We start from the raw sequence: 20,943 nt of genomic DNA, 5'->3' as shown, positions 1-20,943 counted from the left end.
GGGAAGTTCGAATTCTGAGGCTACAGGGGCTGGTACAGCAGGACGGTAAAACAAGGCGTCCGTTACCAAAGTTCCCCGTGTTGATACGGAAATCGGTAACTGCGCATTTAAACGCAAAAATCGAGGGTGGGTTCCCTGAATCCCAAGGGGCCACCTACGCCCTGAAGGTTAGGAGCGCCGATCACTATCGGAGTCTCCTACAGATGAAGCAACTAACAAATGGCTTTGAAGTTGAGGTGATACCGCATCCCTTCCTCAACACGACCCGATGTGTCATTACCTGCCGGGATTCTGTTGAGAAGAGCGATGGGGATCTGATGTCAGACCTGGGGGAGCAGGGGGTCAAGGAGATCAGAAGAATCACCAGAAAAGATGCCAAGGGAATAGTCAATACAGCCTCGATCATCATCACTTGCCATGGCACATGCGCGCCCGAGTACCTTTATGTAGGCTACTCCCGCTGCAAGACACGCCCGTACTACCCGTCGCCCATGCAGTGTTTCAACTGCTGGGCCTTCGGCCATACAAAGCTACGATGTCGCGTGGGGAAACCCGTATGCGGGAACTGTTCAGGAGATCACCCGGTTGATACAGCAACCCGGCCTACTGTACCCGTTGCGACACCGACCAGCACTCGCTGCGGCACCGATCATGCCCCGCTTACCAGAGGGAGAACGAGATCCAACGGATCAAGGTTGACCGTGGGATTTCGTACCCGGAAGCGCGAAACTTGTTTGAACGGTGTAACAGCAGTAACTCCTATGCAAATGTGACGAACGAAGGGACGCAAAGTGCCCTCGCCGAGATGGAAAAGCGAATTGAAGGACTGGCCAACATGGTTCGCGAAAAGGACGCCGTCATCGCGCAGCTGCAAGCTGCACTGCAGATGGCCGGCACTAGCAACCCCGCACCCGTACCCATCAACACGACTCCGACACCAACCGAAGCACCCATCAATGCGTTTCAAGAGATGTTGAAGGCGCAAGCGGCCCACTTCGAACACATGATGAAAGAAGTGGTGACCGTTCTTGCAAACACGCAACAAAGGATGAACGAGCTCGAAACAGTCGTCAAAACCCAAAGCAACCAACCTCAACAACCCGCCGTTCAAACACCAGTCGTCGTAGCCCGTACCAACCAACCAGCAAAAAGCCTTGTTCAACCCCAACTGCTCCCCCAACCATTCCCCCTAATCAGCTCTGAAAAACCCCCCACCACGAACGAGTACGAGGAGGCCGAAGAAGAAGTCATCGCTGTGTCTAGAGACTTCTCGACCTCATCGGAATCCGATGCGAACACAACCCTCACCCCTGAAACCAGCCCCTACACAAAACATAGCCAGAAACCCGACACCCCTATGCCACAACACTCGTTGAAATCCCTTTCAACCCCCCAATCGGCCAAAAGACCCATAAAGCTCGTCGACCCACCCAACCACCCCCTCCCCCCGAAATGCCCCAGCTTCCAAAGTGCAAAAGGCGATCCTCACGAAGATAACGCCCACGCAAACTGGAAGGAGTGGCAAAATAGCAGGCAAAACCAAAACCAACTAGCCTCTAAGTCCCCCCACACACCCTCCGGCAACCGACCACGCCATGGACGCGGACTACTCTTCTTTTTCGTTACCAACACCAGCCACCACCACCCACCAAGCAACTGGTTCGCGCTTGGCCTCGGATAGCCGGGGCACCGTCGAACCGGAAGTCTTACCCCAACCGGAATCTTCGGACCCCCCTCGGTGTCCGAGCCAACCGAATGAAAATATCCGTGCCGTGGGTACTCAGGGCACCGGCAGTGCGGAAGATATACCCCAACCGGAACTGTCGGGTAACCTCTGGGACCCTCGGACAAAGATGCAAATAGCGAAGAACCCAGTACTAGCCCACAGTAGCCGGGGACCCGTCGGTGCGGACGTCTTCTCCACACCGGAACCGGCGACAACCCCCCGGCGCTGCGGCGAACCTGGAAGAGGGACGGACAAGGGCGGCCTCGGCCCCCATTCCCCTTCGGACAACGCGGGATTCAAGGCACAGCATAATATCGGGACGGATAAGGGCAGTTGTTCCCATTCCCCGAAGGACAAAGAGGGATTCAAGTCCCAAACCAGTAGCTCACCCTCAAACATAGTTCCAAGCTCAAATACAACGATAGATTTCTTCACCACCGTTGGGACGCCCCTGCCCCGGGTGGGTGGAACGACTCCACCTGCCCCTGGTGGGGATCCGTCTCATTCGGCACAAAGTTCTGCCGCAGCAAGTCCAACTGGAAGACCCCCAAATTCCAGTTACTACGCAATGAGCCATCACCACTCAATCGAACGACCTTCAACCAGCGGATCGGAGCGGGGGTTTCCTACCCCCGCCCTACCGGTTCCGGTGAATCTTATGCTCCAATGGAATATCAGCGGCTACTTTCTCCACTTGGCGGAGTTGGAACTCCTCTGCAGCGGTGCGTCCCCCCTGGTGATTGCCCTGCAAGAGGTCAACAACGTCACGGCTTACAACATTTGAGTGTTTTCTGTTTGTGCTTTTGAATTCGTTGGCCCTTTTGGTAGTGTTTTTACAATATTTTATATAATTAAGCTAAATGCCCACTTGCTAAGATTGGGATCCTCCTTTTGAGGTCCCAATTCTTTTTTGTAATTTTTAAAAGAGATGAACTAGCCTTAGGCTAAAAATCTCTCTAATAAAGAAGAAAAAAAAAAAATGATTGAAGGCTCCGTAAAGCTAACGCGATTGAGCCTTTCAAATAGTTTCTTCTCCTTCTTCAATATAAAACATCGTCACTAAAACACTACCGCCATCTGTTGAGTATACTGTGATGGGTAGTAAGGCTTGTACTCGAAAAAAATGCACCATTTTTATCCGTGTGTAACTTTTTTATCCGTGGGTAAAAATTGATGAAAATCTGAGTATTACTAGTTTGGAGTGAATTTTTTACATGCGCAAAATTTCATAACAATCGGTTCAGTGGTTATTGAGATGTCATCGGAACAAGAAGAAAATCGCCGGAGAATTTTGTGGGCCGTCATGGAAAATCCGACTGCGACCATGAGATGGATTGGAAGACAACTGGGAATCACCCATACAACTGTGTCTCGGGTGGTAAAATCGCTTAAGGAGTCCCAGACGACCGAGCGGTGGGCAGGAAGTGGAAGAAAATCGAAGACAGCTGACCCTGTGAAGGCCCGGAAGGTGTTGGATTATTTCAAACGTAATCCGAACTTTTCGATTCGCGACGCGGCTCTGAAGGCGAAGTGTTCCGCCTGGTTCGTTCAGCAAACCATGAAACGAGCTGGGCTTCGTGTATTCAAGGTCCGAAAGGCACCGAACCGGCGTGATCAACAAAACACGGCGGCCAAATCCCGCGCAAGGAAGCTGTATCGATAGTGGTTAACGAAACCGATGTGTGTGGTTATGGATGACGAAACCTGCATCAAGGCAAACGCAAAACAAATACCGGGGCTGGAGTTCTACGTTGCCAAATCACGGTTTGATGTTCCGGAAGACATAAGGAAAGAGAAAGTGGACAAGTTCGCCAAAAAATACTTGCTCTGGCAGGTCATATGCCAATGCGGTAAACTGAGTAAACCGTACATCACAATGGCACAGAGAACAGACATGGAGGCTGGAACAAAATTACTCTAAAAACTTGTGTAAGGATTCCTATTTGACTTCTGCGCCATTAACGGCGACTTCCCCACTTAAAAATCCTCTTTGACAACATGATGGCGCTGGCGTTGCACAAATTACACTAGACACTAAGTGCTAGTAGCGCCAAGTGGCAATTTTCAACAGAAAATTTATCGATACTAGCGCCAAATTGGTCGAAAGTGGAAAATTTATAGAGAAAAATCAGGAGATGCTAACACCACGTAACGGCGACGTTCCCACTTTTTTTTTTTTTTTTTTTTAATAATTCGTTTATTTTTCCAGGCTCAAGTCGTTCCCACTTATTTTACACAAGTTTCTGACCGAGCTTCAACGTCTGTTCTCTGTGACAATGGGTACCATCAACAGCGAAATTTGCCGCACCGAGTGCCTCCAGAAGCGTCTGTTTCCCTTCCTGCGGTCCCACGTAGGCGAGACATTATTTTGGCCGGACCTGGCATCATGCCCTTACGAGCGATCGACGTTGGATTGGTACAGAGACAATAACGTTGTTTTTGTACCAAAAACCGCCAACCCCCCAAATTCACCAGAGATTCGTCCGGTGGAAAGATTTTGGGCCATAATGAAGGCCAAAGTTCGAAAATCGCCAAGGTGTTTAAAGACGAGCTGGAGTTGAAGAAAGAATGGATAAAAGTGATCAAAAAGGTCGGCTCCACCATTGCACAAAATGTAATGAGGGGTCTTAAGGGAAAGGTGTGGGCTTTCAGCGATGGAAAGGAAATTGAATAAAGTAATTATGTCGAAACATAATCCATATGTATTACTTCATTCCCTGAAAGTTTCAAGAAAATCCGACTTAAAACAAATTTTTGGCGAACACTTTTGTCTGGTGCGTTTTTTTTTCGAGTACAGGCCTTACGCTGAACAGATGGCGGTAGTGTGTAAACGTCAAACGCAAGCATTTTTGACTGTGCGCGCTACAGGCTGTGGTACTACCAACTAAAAACATTTATTTTGGCCGTTAAATACATGTTCGATGAACAAATTGCCAGCGTTATGTCTGTTGGTCTGTTGTTATAGATAATCGCTAATTGTGACACTCAGGAAACGAAATGGACAGGTTTTATGTGTATACATTTACACAAGCTTTACTTCCTGTTCCTGCATCTTACAAATAGAAAATATCGTTTTAATATATAATAGTTTGATAATTCCGAATAATAACATTTTTGCTGTAATGAGCAATTGCAAGCCTGCACTGCTTCGTACCATTGCTTCTAATGAGATGGGACAACTAGTTTGGCTGTTTTCCGAAACTTTTTCAAAATAAAGTTGTCGAGTTCATCCAGTATTATGAAAATATGGGTGATTAGCAACTCATTTTTAACAAAAACGGAAATTGGACCGACTTGCGATGAACGGCAGTAGTTGATTCATACTATCGCATGTTTCACAATGCCTGTTTGAAAACCATCGTCTACGAGCGTCGCCAACAACTTCATAATAAATTCATCAGGAAAATCATGGCACGCTTACGGTAGTACATTATATAGAGGAAGAGGAGACAACTGGCTTCTTTTTGCCTGCGGCGTGTTCTTCTTCTCTCGCGGAAACGATCATGCAAAAACTATTTCACTATGGACGACGCAGTCGACTGTCAAAATACACGGAAATAGATTCCCTGTTGTAAAAATTCTCGCGTGTCTATACGTTCGCCCGTCCAATCAGGCGCTGGTTCGCGTTTGACAGAAAATTGATTCATAAAAGTCTCCTTATTGTCTCCTCTTCCTCTTAGATTATAACACCTGTACTTGTTATGAGTAGCATTTGTTTTTAGACGTAGGACTACGTCTTTAATTTCTATACTGGGGGTCACATTAAAAAAAAATCAAAATTCAGACATGTAACGAAAAATCCCAAACACGGACGTAACGATAGAGCGCAAATCGAACACACGACACAATGCGCATGCTCACATGAGCGAGCACATCGCTCGGTTGACCCCTCACCATTTCACCAATGGAGGAGAAAAGCAGCGGTAAAAAAAATGCGTTTGCTTTGTCATTTACTTTCGAGCAACGGACGGATAAGCCTCGGACACGACGTATGACTGGATTAGCACGCATCGCACCAATTCTAAGACGACGACGAATGCACCCATATCGAGAAAAGGCTTCCCGCAATAGGCTTTGAGAAAGAGAAAGGCTAAAGGCAAATAAGAAGTTCTCATGGAGCGGTAATTCGATTTCGTTTGCTTTTATGCTGCTTGCATGTATTTTTTTCCTCTGACATAAAACCACCGCGACCAGTATTTTGAATTATAATGGTAGCTTGCATGTATTGGTCAAACCGACAATTGACAACACCATCGGGTAGGGTAAATTCTTCCCTTCCCGATAAAGCTCTTGGTTTGCGTGGGTATTCTTCGGTTCGCGTAAAAAGAGCCTAACAAGCTGTTTATTAGGTTTTGCACCATCGGGGTTAACCTCAATCTGATGACAGTTTAGTGGTACTGTTTACGTGGACTTAGTCGATTTTTTCTTGGGTGGATTTTCTCGATAATTTTTCAGACTGCAGTGAGATGTAAACCACATTTCTGCTATGTTCACGAGCAACATCCTTGCAATGCGCTGTTCCTCGACAATTTTCAAGTTAAAATTCGGAAATTTTAGAATTTTTTTTTCGAAAAAACGACTAAGTGCTTGTAAACAGTACCACTGAACTGTCAAAAAGGTTCAGCCTATTAACACTGAGTTCATTTGTGACGTCACGCTGCAGAACCTAATAAAAATTGATTGGCCCTTTTCTAAAGTTACACGAGCGTTACATCATGTGTTCATTTTTACACGGGAAAAAAAGAGTTCCCATATTCGTGAACCACAGCCGTGAACCATAGTTCACGGTGTATATTTGAGAAAATTTTGTTCTGGATAGCTGGCCGTGATTTTTAGTTCACGGTCCGTTCCCGTTTTCGGGAACGGATTTTTTTCCGAGTAGTAAACGTGGCACCGCTCAAACGTCAATTTTTTTCGTGAGCTCATTCCGTGCATTGGTCAATATTAAAAAAGTATCCCATCTTCAACTCACAATCCGCACTTTAGGAGACAATAAGCGCAGTTGTTGGTTTGATTGTACGAAGATGAATTTGTATATTATACGAATAAGGCGTAATATTGACATTGCGCCAGATGTTAGGAAAAACGAATGTTTCGTACCATTTATGAAAGATGTGTTGTATGTACGATATTTATTGTTACGAAACGGTTTTCAGAGAAATAACGAAAATACATTTTCAGTGCAGAAACCAAACAAGCAGTCAAAACCAAACAAGCAGTCAAAACCAAACGTACGGCACTAAGAGCTACCAAGCGGCTAGCGGCTAGAAAAGCAAAACGAGTGTCGCCATGTCACGGGATGGCAATTCAAGTAGACGGAATAATCACCAGGGATGCCGACAAAATTGCTCACGTGATGGTGGAATATGTTGCTTCTCTCTCGATCCTTGGCGGATACGATGACCGGTTAGTCGTCCCGATCCCGATTCAGGGTGCTTTGGGTCGTAGGTCCAATGATTTTCGGCCACTCTCGTTAACATGCTGCATCAGCAAGGTATGGTGCTGTAGAAGATGGTCAACCGATTACCTTTGCCAGCACGCCGTCCGTCCCGGACACGGACAACATACATGTTATATAACAATTTATATAACCTCTGTATGACTGGTTTTGGTTGCATAGCAGTTTACCATAGAAGTAACTCTAAGATCAGAAGGTCTCGAAGAAGCGTGCTCACCTTTTTGACTCAGTTCTGGTACCCTCTCCGGTCCCAAGCTAATCGATGCACCCCTCGAAACATAGGAAAATCCACGAACCCCTCATTCCATGTGTCAAACTTTCATAGCGAATCAAAACAAACATAGTGTAGTACTAGAATTTCGACTAGAATGGGATACGCTAATAAATTTACTTGGGACCAATAGGCTAGTCAAGTAGTGAGCCAATTTAAAATCGTTAGTTTCCACCGGTTGAGTTTACTCAACATAATTCTATGAATTTGTGTTACTTGGGAGGTTCTGCGAGATGGAAGGGACACTGACCAGCATGTGGAGCTTGCCATTTCGGACATCTCTCAGACGTATAACCGGGCCTAGACACCCGGAATACTGGTTCAGCTTGCGGATTGGAGTTTGGCTTGCCACATTCTTCACTTTATAAGAAACATCTTCCAACACCGTTCTTTCCAAGTCTGCATTGGAAACCTCCGTTCAAGGAGATTCCCCAAAAAAAAACTAACCCCAGTATATACCCTCCACCCAGGCATGCAGGTTTATAAAACTGACTCTTTACAGCCGTTCCGGGAACTTCTCAGAGGTCAAGGACACTTTGTAGATGTTAAAACAACATCATTTGATTTCAGAGAACTTCATAAAAGTTTAGGGAACATCGGAGAAATTTGGGGCAGCTCGAAAAAGTTCAGAGAGCTTTGTAGAACTTCAAGGAACTTTGTAGATCCTCATGTAACTTCGGGGAGTTTAATAGTAATAAATTCAGCGATTTGTATAGTGGTTCAGGAGACTTTATATATGTTCAGAATACTTCGTAGAACTTCAGTGAACTTTGTAGAACTGCAGAAAACGTTCAAGTAAAACAAAAATTGTAAGAGAATAACTTTGGAGAGTTTCATTAACCTTTGTAGACATTTAGCGAACTTCACAGAAATTTATAAAATTTCGTAGAAATTTGGGTAATTTCTGTGAAGTTTAGGGACTTGGTGTTTTTTTTTAGTATCGGACAAAATGAGCCGAAGGGTCTCAGAATTTTATGAAATTTTGCTCACAGGTTTGTGGTTATATTTTTGAACGAAAAAAAAAAATATATACATACACGGTTCGAAAAAGTAGTGTAAGTTTCTGTTAAATATGATGCACATAAATGGAGCGTCACATATCATATACGTTTACATTATAAAGTTCTGACACATTTCATGCAATGTAGCAAATATTGTATATAAAAGCCCATCTTTGTAAACAATATTGTTTGCAAGTGGCTCGGTTGCGTGAAATGAAATACAAGTTTACGTGAATGAATGTTTACATCACAATTAAAATTCAGAATTTTTATCTTTGTATGTAAAACAATTTGGGCTGGTTAATTTTTCCGGAAAATTTAAGTTGAAATATTCGGATTTTCACTGCATCGCGAAAAAAAAATCGTTAGAAAGCTTTTCATTACCCTGGAAATGGTTTTTCCTGATTTTCCTTGCAATTTCCTCAACCGTAAATATTTTCGAGGAAAAAAAATTACCTATTATATTTTTTATGGATTTCTGAGATAATTTCCTTATCATTTCACACAACGTTCTTTCTACGATACTTGGTTCATGAGTCATGAATTTTCAAAGTACGTGATTGTAGTACCGTCCAGTGTTGCCAGATTGTTTTAAAGTTTATCGGTAGCAAAGGTATTAAAAAATCGGTATTTATTGGTATTTACTATTCAATTAATGTTATATTTTTGCCGTTTTTGATAGCGAAAATTTTAACGATGGTGATGACTGGGACTTGAGGGGAATTGCTTTTTTTAACGGCTTTCTCAGTCTTAAAACAGTATTTAATTTTTTTAATTTAATTTTTAAAATTATCGTTGTCCTCAAGTGGTGATCAAAATTGTAAGAAAGTAGTTTTTTTTTTCAATTAAATATCATTAAATGAAACCAAAATATGGAAAATCAGCCACAACAGTGACTAAACTATTTACAATAACGACAAACAATATTTTAACTTGAAAAAGGCCACAAACCATGGCCGAAATGTCGAGCAGATTACACCGTAGTCGTTGCAATGTTTTAAGGCTGAGAAAGCCGTTAATCAAAGCAAAATTTTAGCTTTTGTACAATGATCGGAAAAATTCCGGAAGTTTGAACCGGGGAATGTTTGAATTAGTTGCTGAACAAAGTCGAAAAAACATCCAGAGAAAGACGACAGAAGCTCTCCTGGATGAAGTTCGAGGAAAGTTCTAAGAAAAGGTGTAAAAACATCCGGGAAACTTCCAAGACACGAATTGAGAATCTTGCGGCGAAAATTTAAATAAACTATCGTAAAAAATCGGGTGTCACATCTAAAGGAAGCCAGAAAAGTTTCGGAATCCGGAAGTGAATTTTCAGAAGTAGTCATTTCCAGGGAAAGCCAGAAGAAGCTCGGAAAAACCTTCCAATAGAAGTGGAACAAAAAGGAAAAGAAATTTCTGGGAGAATTAATTGAACTTCCTGGAGACGCTGGCAGAAATTTCCTATGGTAGATTGGAAGAAACATCTGAAGAAATTCGGAAGCCAGAGCGCTTACGGAACAGTCGAAAAAAAAGGACATAATTCCGGAAGAAAGAGATTTTCCTGATATTCATAAAACATCCCTGAAGACTCCGCCATGTTCCTGAAGTTTTCGGAATATTCCTGAAATGCACTTAGGAATATTCCATAATTCCTCGAAATTCCTTGTAATTTTCCTGAAACTGGGGACTGCTTAGGAATTCTCTGGTCATCCTCGAAGTGCTCGGAACTTCCCTGATTATAATAAGATTACCGAAATATCTATAATCTTCTCTGGATTTTCTTGAAGATTACGAAATCTCTTAAGTGCTCTCACAATTTTCTTGAATTTATTATAACATCATCTCTGATCTTTCCGATTGTTTTAATTTTTAAAAGTTATCGACACTGTTTTTTAACATAGAACTTCCCATAAAATGTTCTAATGTTCATGTAACTTCCCTCACGTTTCCTAAATTTGCATGAGCCCCTCAGGACATTGCCTGAGTTTCTCGGAACTCCTTTATAATTTCATCAATTTCAATAATTAATTGATCTGCCCTGATGTTCTCTGAGCTTAACTAAAGTTCATGAAAACCATTAAATTTCCCTGAAGTTCTTTGGACTTGTGAAGTTTCCAAAATATTTATGATGTTTCCTTAAGTTCACTGGAGTTCGCTGGACTTTTATGAAATTCCCGGGTTTTCGAATTTTAACAGAAGTAAATGAAACTGTCTTTAATTTATCGAAACTTACACAAAGTCTGGACTTTTCTGAAGTTTCAGAACTTCTTAAATGTGCCTGCAGCTAGTGTGGATCTGCAATAACAATCTGATAGCATCCTTGAAGTTCCGGGAAAGTTAAAAAAAAATGGCGGGAGAAGAGGCGACGGCTGAAGAAGGTTCCAAGGTAAGGTGGAAGAAAATTCCAGATAAATTTGGATGAAACTTCAGGAAGTTTATGTTTAAAAAATATTTCTCGATTCCCTAGGAATTACCGGAAATAGCCATCGACTATTTCTCGATTGATGGTAGACAAAAACGGTGAGGAAATGCAAACATTAGTCGAAAGAGTATCAAGCATAAGGCATCTTTAGAGATGATTGTTTAGAATTTTTAAGGCTAAAAAAATATGTGGTATTCAAAAAGATGCATGTCTCTCACAAAAAAAAAATCTCGGAAATTCGAGCACGGACAGGCAATAATAATTTTGATTATTAAAAAAACGGTATAAATCGGTGTAAAATCTTAAAAATCGGTATTCTGAGGAACCTTATCTGTATATCGGTATCTAGTTTGGAAATCGGTATAAGTACCGATAAATCGGTATATCTGGTAACGCTGGTACCGTCAAACCCCGGTAATCTGACCGTTTTTAATCAACCCCCTGCATTGACATCCAGTTCTTGAAACTGCCAAAAACAGCAGCAGCGCTGCTGCTAATACACTGTACACTGTAATACACTGTACGAATGAAACTTCAGACCATTCAAATCGAAACATCGAAACCGCCGCCTTGAATGATAGCTGCAACCGGATGACGGTTGTTTTGAAATCAAATGATTTTCCTCTCGAATACATGATGAACATTGTTATGAAAAGGGATAGGGCCTTCAGTTGGAATGCGTAATACTCTCTGCAGAATAATAGTCATCTTAGTTTAAAATGCATTTGGTATTGGTTCAACCCCTTAACGCAAATCATTCAAAACGATGATGTAAATAATTCTATCGAGCGTCATTTGCTGCTCTGAGCAGACAAAAGTGGTGAAAGCATAGCCATCGCTCTTAGAGGTGGTACGAACATTGGTAAATCATGGAAACCGTAAATTGTCTATTTCGTCGTCAGTTTGTGATATAAAACTACGAAATATTTAAATTTCTGAATTTCAAGGTCAAGCAGTTTAGTTCGGTTTGAGCTCGCTCTCGTGAGTTGTTCGGAAAGTATTTTTGTGAGTTAGTGTTCGCGCTCTTTCTTTCGTGGTTTGTCGTGCGTGTGTGTGTGCCCCGAAATGGGGAAGCATCGCTCGCGAAGCCCGGTGAAGGACCAGGACGCCGGTGAAGGTAGCTCCGGTGTGTCCACATCGAACAGGTTTGCTGTTCTTCCCATCGATGAGCATACCCAGCCAGCTGCAAAAGGAAAGCGCAGCAAGAAGAGGAAGAAGAATCGGAGCCAGTCCGATTGCAAGATTTCTCGCGGCGATGCTACTGCGGCAAACGGTAGTGATGTCGGAGATTTCGGTGACGTTGCCGACACAAGCACGGCAAAAGTAAAGCTACCTCCGTTGGTAGTAAAAAATGCCCATCTTAACGATCTCATCGCAGATCTGGCTTCGCTGGGCGTTAAAGCCGAATTCAAGTTGGGCAGAGTCGGCACCAAGGTTATGCTCCGCACGAAAGCGGAGTATGACTTGGTCGTTGCCCACCTGAGGACTACCAAGGTGGAATTTTTCACCCACGACATTCCCGGCGAGAAACCATTCAAGGTCGTCATCAGGGGTCTACCGAATTTTGACCCGAAGCTGATTGAAGCGGAAATCAAGAACCGCTACAAGCTGGCCCCAACTGCCGTCTTCCGGATGACAAGGAGGGACGAGAACGTCAAAAGGTATCCAGATTGTCTTTTCCTGGTGCATTTCCAGAAGGGAACGGTGACGCTCAATGCGTTGAAGGCTATCCGCTCCATCAATTCCATCATTGTCCGATGGGAGCCATACCGTGGCGGCCGTCACGACGTCACCCAGTGTCAACGTTGCCTGAATTTCGGGCACGGCACCCGAAACTGCTTCGTCAAGCCGCGCTGTGGATAATGCGCCCAAAACCATAACTCCTCCGAGTGTGTTGTCGAAGAGTCGGAAGCGGCCAAATGCGCCAACTGTAATGGCGCTCATCAAGGGTCCGACAAACAGTGCCCCAAACGCGAAGATTTCAAACGGATCCGAAAGCAGGCGTCCACAAGAAATCAACCAGGACGAAAGAAGGAAAATACGCCGGCATTCAGACTGGAGGATTTCCCGCCTCTTCCTGCTACGCAACACGATCAAGCAAATCCACGGGTGCAATCCGGCCCCCGCCAAGAAACGTCTGGTGCCTCAGCTGGACAAAGCTCTCCATCCCCCCTGGATTCTGGAGACAACCACCAGCACAAAACGCCAATCCCGATCTCTTCTCTGCGGATGAGCTGCTGAAGATTTTCGTCGACATGACCGGTGCTCTTCGTCAGTGCCGCAGCAAGCCCGAACAGATCCAAGTGCTCGGTAAGTTTATTATTCAGTATGGTGTCTAAACCGATAACTGTCGTCACATGGAACGCATGCTCTGTAAGAGCAAAAAGATTCGAGCTTGCTGACTTCCTCCGCAAGCAAAGTATCGACGTGGGCCTCCTAACAGAGACCCACCTTAAATCCGGTGACTGTTTTTGGCTACCTGATCACCACATTATCCGGCTTGATCGTATCGACTCCAGGGGGGGTGGTGTTGCGATCATCATCAAGAAAGGAATAAAGTTCTACACGCTGCCGCATATCCGCACTTCTATCATCGAGGCCCTTAGTGTGGAGGTGGAATCATCAACCGGAAACGTCCGGTTCATCGCCGTATACTGCCCTCGTCAGTGTGCTGCCAGCAACGGACTAAGGATGAAATTCAAGAACGACCTCACCGCTATCACTCGCACGAGCTCACGATTCGTCATTGGGGGCGATCTAAATGCCCGCCACGAAGCATGGCGGAACTATCAGCGGAATCAGAATGGACGTCTGCTCTTCGACCACTCGCAGCATGGGCTGTATACAGTGCAATTTCCGGATGAACCGACATTCATCTCTCCTGCGGGAAACCCTTCCACGCTGGACTTCTTCCTGACGAACTTCGGGCTATCCAAGCCGGTGGCAATCAACGACTTAAGCTCCGATCACCAACCGGTGGTGGCTGACGTCGGCATCAACATAGCTCCTGCTCCAATCCTACGAAAAGACTACCACCACGTAAACTGGGTCCAGTTTGGATGTGTGGTAGACCTGAACATCAACGAAAATCCGCCGCTTGACACCGTAGAGGACATCGACCGGGCTCTGGAAGGACTCCACCAGGCCATATCCGTGCCTGACGAGACATGCGTTCGACAAGTTCCTGTGAGGGGTAAGTTTGTTGCTATTGATTCCCACACCCAGTTACTGATTCGCTTGAGAAATGTGCGTAGACGCCAGTTTCAGAGGACTGGAGATCTGAGCAAAAAACATGAAATGACCGATCTGAACAGGCAGATTGCTTCCAGAATGGACTCACTCCGAAATGAAAGTTTCGGGCGTGTTGTCCAGAATCTGGATGACCGCTTCCGTCCATTCTGGAAGGTAGCCAAGGTGCTGAAAACTCATCCCAAACCCATTCCTCCTCTCAGAGTCGGAAATGATGACAATCGGCTCATTACCCCACAAGAGAAAGCAAATGCGATTGGCAATTATATTGCTGCATCGCATTTGCTTGGCTCAACTATCCAAAGTCCGCTCGAAAATCAGGTGACGCAATGTGTACAAAACTTGGATGCCTCCGCTTGTGTCGTCCCTCCGGCTGAAAATATTACAGTGGAGCAGATTTGCTCAGCGCTGAAAAACACCAAGAACATGAAGGCTCCCGGGTTTGACGGTATATTCAACTTGGTATTGAAGAAGCTGAGCACGAAAGTGTACTCGCTTTTGACTGCTATCTTCAACAGATGCTTGGAACTGCACTACTTTCCAAGTATCTGGAAGATAGCAAAAATCATACCAATCCGCAAACCCGGTAAAGATCCATCACTACCTTCCAGCTATAGACCAATCAGCCTCCTTTCAGCGCTGAGCAAATTGTTCGAGAAACTAATTCTCAATCGTTTGCTCAAGTTTGTCGAGGAGAACAACATTCTCCTACCTGAACAGTTTGGGTTTAGGAAAGGGCATTCCACAAATCACCAGCTAGTTCGGGTGATGAATAACATTCGAAGTAACAAAGCTGTATCCAAGTCCACAGCCATGGCATTGCTAGACGTTGAAAAGGCGTTTGACAATGTTTGGCATGACGGACTTGTGTACAAGCTTTGTAACTTCAACTTTCCACCACATCTTGTAAAAATCACCCGTAACTACCTCCAGCAAAGGTCGTTTAAGGTATCGTTGAATGGTTGCAATTCAAACACCTTTTCCATCCCAGCAGGTGTTCCGCAAGGTAGCCTGTTGGGCCCTTTGCTATACAGCATCTACACTTCCGACATTCCTCCCTTGGGGAACGGTTGCGTGTTCTTCCTGTTCGCAGATGATACCGCTATAACCGTCAAGGGAAGGAGGCCTCGTGAAATAACAAACAAACTTCAACGATGCCTTGACGCCTTTGCTGATTATGCCAACACGTGGAAAATCAAAATCAATGCCTCCAAAACCCAATCAATAATGTTCCTCCATCGACAATCTCCCAAACTAAAACCGGCTCCCTCTTGTACTGTAATAATGGATGGCACAAGGGTTGAGTGGTCCACGGAAGTAACATATCTTGGTATGTTATTTGACGAGAAGCTCCTTTTCCGCTCGCACATAGATATAGGCAGTAGTCAAGTGTTCCAATTTAGTTAGGTGCTTGTATCCGCTAATTTGCCGCAGATCTCGTCTCTCTAGGGTGAACAAACTGGCTGTCTACAAACAAATCATTGCGCCTGCGATCTTCTACGCAGCTCCGGTGTGGGAATCATGTGCACAAACTCACAGGAACAAAATACAGGTAGCGCAGAACAGGGTATTGAGGATGATCCTAGATCGTCCTTTCGATACCCGCATTTCCGACCTGCATCAAGAGGCTAACATCCCGAAAGTAGATTTTCAAATTAACGAAACTAGGAACAAATTTGTACAGAAATGCAATACATCAGAACATGCTTTGATAAGCAATTTGTATATAGTAGGTTAGGTGTATATAGTAGTTGTAGATTAGTTGTAGCTGTAAATAGTAGTTTTAAGTAGTCTCCTTTTTCCAATTCAAAACAAACCAATCCCACTAAGGTGGTCATACTTTAACAGGCCTGATAGGACTAGGAACAGTAAATAATAATTAAAAATTTCAAAATAACTAAAGTTGAAAAGACGCATCTGTGTCACTTGAAAATGCATACATGTAAACCAAACAAATACAAGAAATATAGATCATTCAAAGTCAAGTTCAAAGTCAAAAAAAAATTGTCTATTTCGTGGTGGAGTAAGTTTCCTCTACCAACACATCCTTTTTGTATCCATGATGAATGGCTGTTCATGGCTATTCAATATGGAAATGTAAACAGTCAAATTAATAATCTAATCTTTAGCATTTGCAAGTCATCCAGTCCTTAAATTGTTGTCCTCTGAGCTCTGTATGTTTACAGTCAATTTTTAAATAAATATCATCCTTCATATCAGTCATATGGATGCTCATCAGTTGATGACGAATTCAACCATAAGGAAATCATCCGAAATTCGACAGCATATTGTTAAAGGGCTCGAGCAATACAATAATCAGTCGAAGTATTGCGGATGTTTTCGTTCAGTGTAGAGCTAATAAAGTATAGAGGAAGAATAGCGCTGCCGTCGCTGTCGAAACATCTTTTCCTTACATCTAATAGGGACACAACTGTCAAAGCGAGCAGTTATGCAGTTTGACAGTTCTGTACCCGGTATTATCAACAATCAATTCGAAACTAACGATTTTAAATTGGCTCACTACTTGAATAGCCTATTGGTCTCAAGCAAATCGATTAACGTATTCCATTCTATTTAAAATTCTAGTAATACACTATGTTTGCTTTGATTCGCTATGAAAGTTTGACAGATAAAATGAGGGGTTCGTGGATTTTCCTATGTTTCGAGGGGTGAATCGATTAGCTTGGGACCGAAGATAGTACCAGAGCTGAGCCAAAAAGTTGAGCTCGTTTCTTTGGGACCTTCTAGTCTTAGAGTTACCTCTATGATATTATTCAACATCGAAACAAAGGGAACACCAGCGCTATTCTTCCTCTATAGTATATAAGCTCTATTCTGCTGCTCCATCCAGCTTGCCTTGCTCGGTAATGGCGGCCTGTTTGTATGAATAAATTGTATCATTCATCATGTAACATTAAATGCGGCAAAGTGGCAACCAATCTAATGCCCTCAAAACCATTCTTAATTCCTGAATTGATCAATTAAAAATTGATGTATTATATTTTCGAATTGACGAGTATAATTTTCGTGAATCATGCTTTACTATAACGTAATTTAGAACATTTACTCTATTTTCCGCAACGTGGCGCGAGATGTACCAAGCATAATCGTAGAGGAAAAGGAGGAGCTGTCAAATTAGCACCAGAGCACCAGACTTCACTCGAGTTGTTTTTTAATTTGAACCCCGCCAATCTGCACGCCGCGCAAACTAAAAATTGCTTAAACGCAGGCCAGTGAAGGCCCAAACGCAATGTGGACGGAAGCGGAACGGAAACGGAAAGTTTGACAGTTGTCACAAATGACACCAAGAAGCCTAACCGATGTCGATTTGCTTCTAACTAGTTTTCAATCCGACAAGTACGCTTACTCAGATCGGGCTTTTCCGCTGCCGCTGCCGTTCCGCTTCCGCTGTCATTGCGCTTCGGCCTTGACAAGGCCTATACCATAGAGGTAACTCTAAGACTAGAAGGTACTGAAATAACGTTCTCAAATTTTTGGCTCAGCTCTGGTACTCTCTTCGGTCCCAAGCTAATCGATTCACCCCTCGAAACATAGGAAAATCCACTAACCCCTCATTTTATCTGTCAAACTTTCATAGCGAATCAAAACAAACATTGTGTAGTAGTAGAATTTCGACTAGAATGGGATACGTTAATCGTTTGCTTGGGACCAATAGGCTAGTCAAGTAGTGAGCCAATTTAAAATCGTTAGTTTCGTATTGACTGTTGCCTATACCAACAGCAGCGTTTGACAGTAGGCAGCATGTCCCGGGCTCAAAACTTTAATTTTGCTGTGCTGGGCCCGCTGTCATGGTATAACATGTTGCCTACGCGCCTGCCACTGGGCTGCTTGAACGTCATCTAGCAAATGGAACAGAGAAAAGCGAAATGGAACGTTGCGAAACGGAACGCAGCATCAAAACAAAACATCAAAAATCAAGGTGAACATTGCATTTGGTCCTAAGTAACATTGATAGATTCTCTTCGTCGACTTTCTCTTTCGTTCATAACTTGAGCCAGTGCTGATAAAAATCATTTCTTCTACACTCAAATACGCTGAAAATGAAGGCAACCTTGAAAGATAAACCGACTACCTGCATGAATTTGAATTTTTACATGATAACATGCTCTTGATCAAGGCAACCGCTGAGTTTCGAAGTCAACAATTGTTTTTGTTCATTCAAAGATGCGTATTCATTATCGCCTGTTCTGCTGTCATATCAATATTCATAATCATCTTGGTGGAGATGATTTTGAGTATCAAATGCGAAATGATTATTTTCGTTTTGCACACATATACCGTTGTGGAACGTGTTATGTTGCTTTTTTCACTCAGATCGATGGAAGATTATTGCCTTTTGCAGAATTGATGATAATATCGAGGTTTTAGGCTCTGCAATCGATCGTATTCAAAATAATCATTTACGGCAAAATGAATTTGATTTTTTTGCTTTTGAGGATCGCTTTCGATTTTGACAGTTTTGGGTTGGATACTCAACAAACGCGTATTCGTAGATGGATAATGATCTCATTTGTTCATTTCACTCATACGTTGACAGCGAAGCTTTTAAAAACAACCGCAATTTATCTACACTGCGATAGTCAGTGCGTGTGAGGGTAAATGAGAAAAAAACAGACACTGACTTGAGCACATAACCGTTTCTTGTTGTGTTTGTCGTATTACATGCTAGATAAAAGCTTCTTTTATCGATATGTGTGCTGAAAATACTTGGGAATGTCTTAACATGGCCGTGGGGATACAAAGAAAAAGTCGACAAAGAGAATCTGTCAATGTTACTTAGTACCTAATGCAATGTTCAGCTTGAAATAATGTTTAGAGAAACTCACTTTTCTTATGGTCGTAGGGTTACTAGAAGGTCAAATTAAAAATGAACCCCGTTAATATGCACGCACTGTCGGTACTACAGTGATATCCGGGAAAATCCAAAAACTTCGGGAATGTTAAATACGCAGATCTTCACCGAAAAATACGTTTACTGTAAGATTGTCCCAATAAATTATTGGCATGCATGGATTTCTGAACGGAGCTTACCGGAATATCTGTGTTATTCCGGATATGACATAAAATTTTAAGACTTCCAGAACCCATTAATCACCACCACCTCAACCAAAACCAACCGGTTAAACAGATAATCGAAAGGTAAGGTGCAACATAAAACCAACGGCACAAAGGATCATGCAATTCTCGAGAGACCGAAACACATTCACTTCTTCTCCAGCACAATCAACTGATCAACAATCTCACAGGCAAACTCCTCCACCGGTTTGTCGATCGTGTCGTGATCGATCCAGGTTAGGCCCATTTCCACCTTCTCCGCCAGATCCTGCCAGTGCTGCCGATTGTCCATCGTTCCCTCGTAGAGCGGTCGTATCCATGGGAACGCATCCGACAGGACTTTGTACAGCGGCAGACAAATGACATCGATGAATCCAACCTGCATCTTGGGCAGCTCGTCTTTGCGTTCGCTGAAAGGGCATAAAAGGGAAAAGCGTATTAGATTGAATTGTTCCGACTTGCATTATGATCTGCTAACTGTCGTCGTGGAGTCTCTGATGGAGCATTGATTGACGTCGTATAGCTTCGATTTCCAATCAATAATGTTCGTATGACCAATGCGCTTCCACCCAGATAATAACACCCGTCATATAATACAATGCTTGAACTTGTCTGCACTGATGATGGTCACATTTATGCTGCCGGCACCATTGCTTTGACTTGGGCCGTAAAGCAGGACCAGCATCAGAAGATAAATTTTGATATCTTAATTAAACTTCATGTCCCTGGTGGCAATATCGGGACAGATAACGAACACATCTTGAGAAGTTTTGAGCGCTCCTAGCAAAGATGAGTGATGGCTGTAATTTTCTCCGGGCCAAGCGAATCATGTTGTCTCTCATTCTATGCCAATTATCTGCCGGTAGAATGATACTGAGTTGCCCTCTCATCTCGTGCGTCTTCGGACAAGGTTGATTAATGAAACGACAACGTTATCACATTTTCTGCCGTAATCTTAATTGCTGTCGGATTCAATTATGAGTCTAATTATCGCCTAAACAAGTGTTGTTGGGACATTTTTGAGCAATTCCTGTCAAAACTTTCGCAAACCTTGACCGCGCAGCAAATTGGTTCAATCTCGGTTGACGTCAATCGACTGTAGATTGCAATAAAAATTAGTTCCAAATTACCGATCCATCATCGCCACGGGCTGCTGATTGAGTTGCAGCTTTTCCAGATCGCCCTGGTCGAAAAATTCGTCCGCCACCAGTTTGGCCACCCGGTGTTGGACCTCCCATGGTTTGGCAATCGCACTCACGTCGCATGCCGTCATCATCATGCCGCAAAGTACTGAAATGGAAGAGAAGAAAAAAGTTAAGAAACACCCCCCCCCGACCAAGGACAAGGGTGAATTGAATTGTGTAACGCAAACTATTTCCGGCGGCATCAGCATGAGCATTACCTTCCTTCTTTTCCTCGCTCTGCCAGTCAAATTCGCCTCCCTCGACGAGCTCCAGGAATTGATTGCGCTTTTTGAAGTACATGGCCAGATCGGTGGACAGGATAGCCGACTCGACGACTTTCATGACCTTGCGGAAGTCGTCCGGAGAGAGGGCCTGGAAGGAGAGGGAGGGAAATTTACATGTTCAGTTATCTTAGATCATTGCGTGGAAAAAAAGACGTTATTTGTTGTGCATGCGCGTCTGGGTGTACCCGGAAGGCAAGGTATGGAAGGCCCAAAGTAGCTTGATAAGTGAAATTTGGTCACCCGTTCGTATATACGAGAATGATGTCTCCCTATTGTGGATCCAGCGACCCATT

At 43.6% G+C, this 20,943-nt stretch overlaps 1 protein-coding gene across 6 annotated transcripts in view; it reads right to left on the bottom strand.

Annotated features, from left to right (window-relative positions):
* Pde6 (phosphodiesterase 6) overlaps nt 1–20,943 on the bottom strand; it is a 388,896-nt gene that overhangs the window by 4,384 nt on the left and 363,569 nt on the right. For all 6 annotated transcript variants that reach the window (XM_065222467.1, XM_065222466.1, XM_065222469.1 and 3 more), the window contains 3 exons: nt 20,585–20,738; nt 20,313–20,472; nt 19,372–19,592 (listed from right to left, as the gene is read on the bottom strand). In XM_065222467.1, coding sequence (XP_065078539.1) covers nt 19,372–19,592; nt 20,313–20,472; nt 20,585–20,738 — 535 coding nt within the window. The remainder of the gene's footprint in view (nt 1–19,371; nt 19,593–20,312; nt 20,473–20,584; nt 20,739–20,943) is intronic.

The sequence above is a fragment of the Ochlerotatus camptorhynchus genome, unplaced genomic scaffold, assembly GCF_037179485.1.
Source record: "Ochlerotatus camptorhynchus isolate MF236.1 unplaced genomic scaffold, CSIRO-AGI_Acam_v1.1 ptg000170l, whole genome shotgun sequence".
NCBI classification, from domain to species: Eukaryota; Metazoa; Arthropoda; class Insecta; order Diptera; family Culicidae; genus Ochlerotatus; species Ochlerotatus camptorhynchus.
This window is presented reverse-complemented; position numbering and strand designations above follow the sequence as displayed.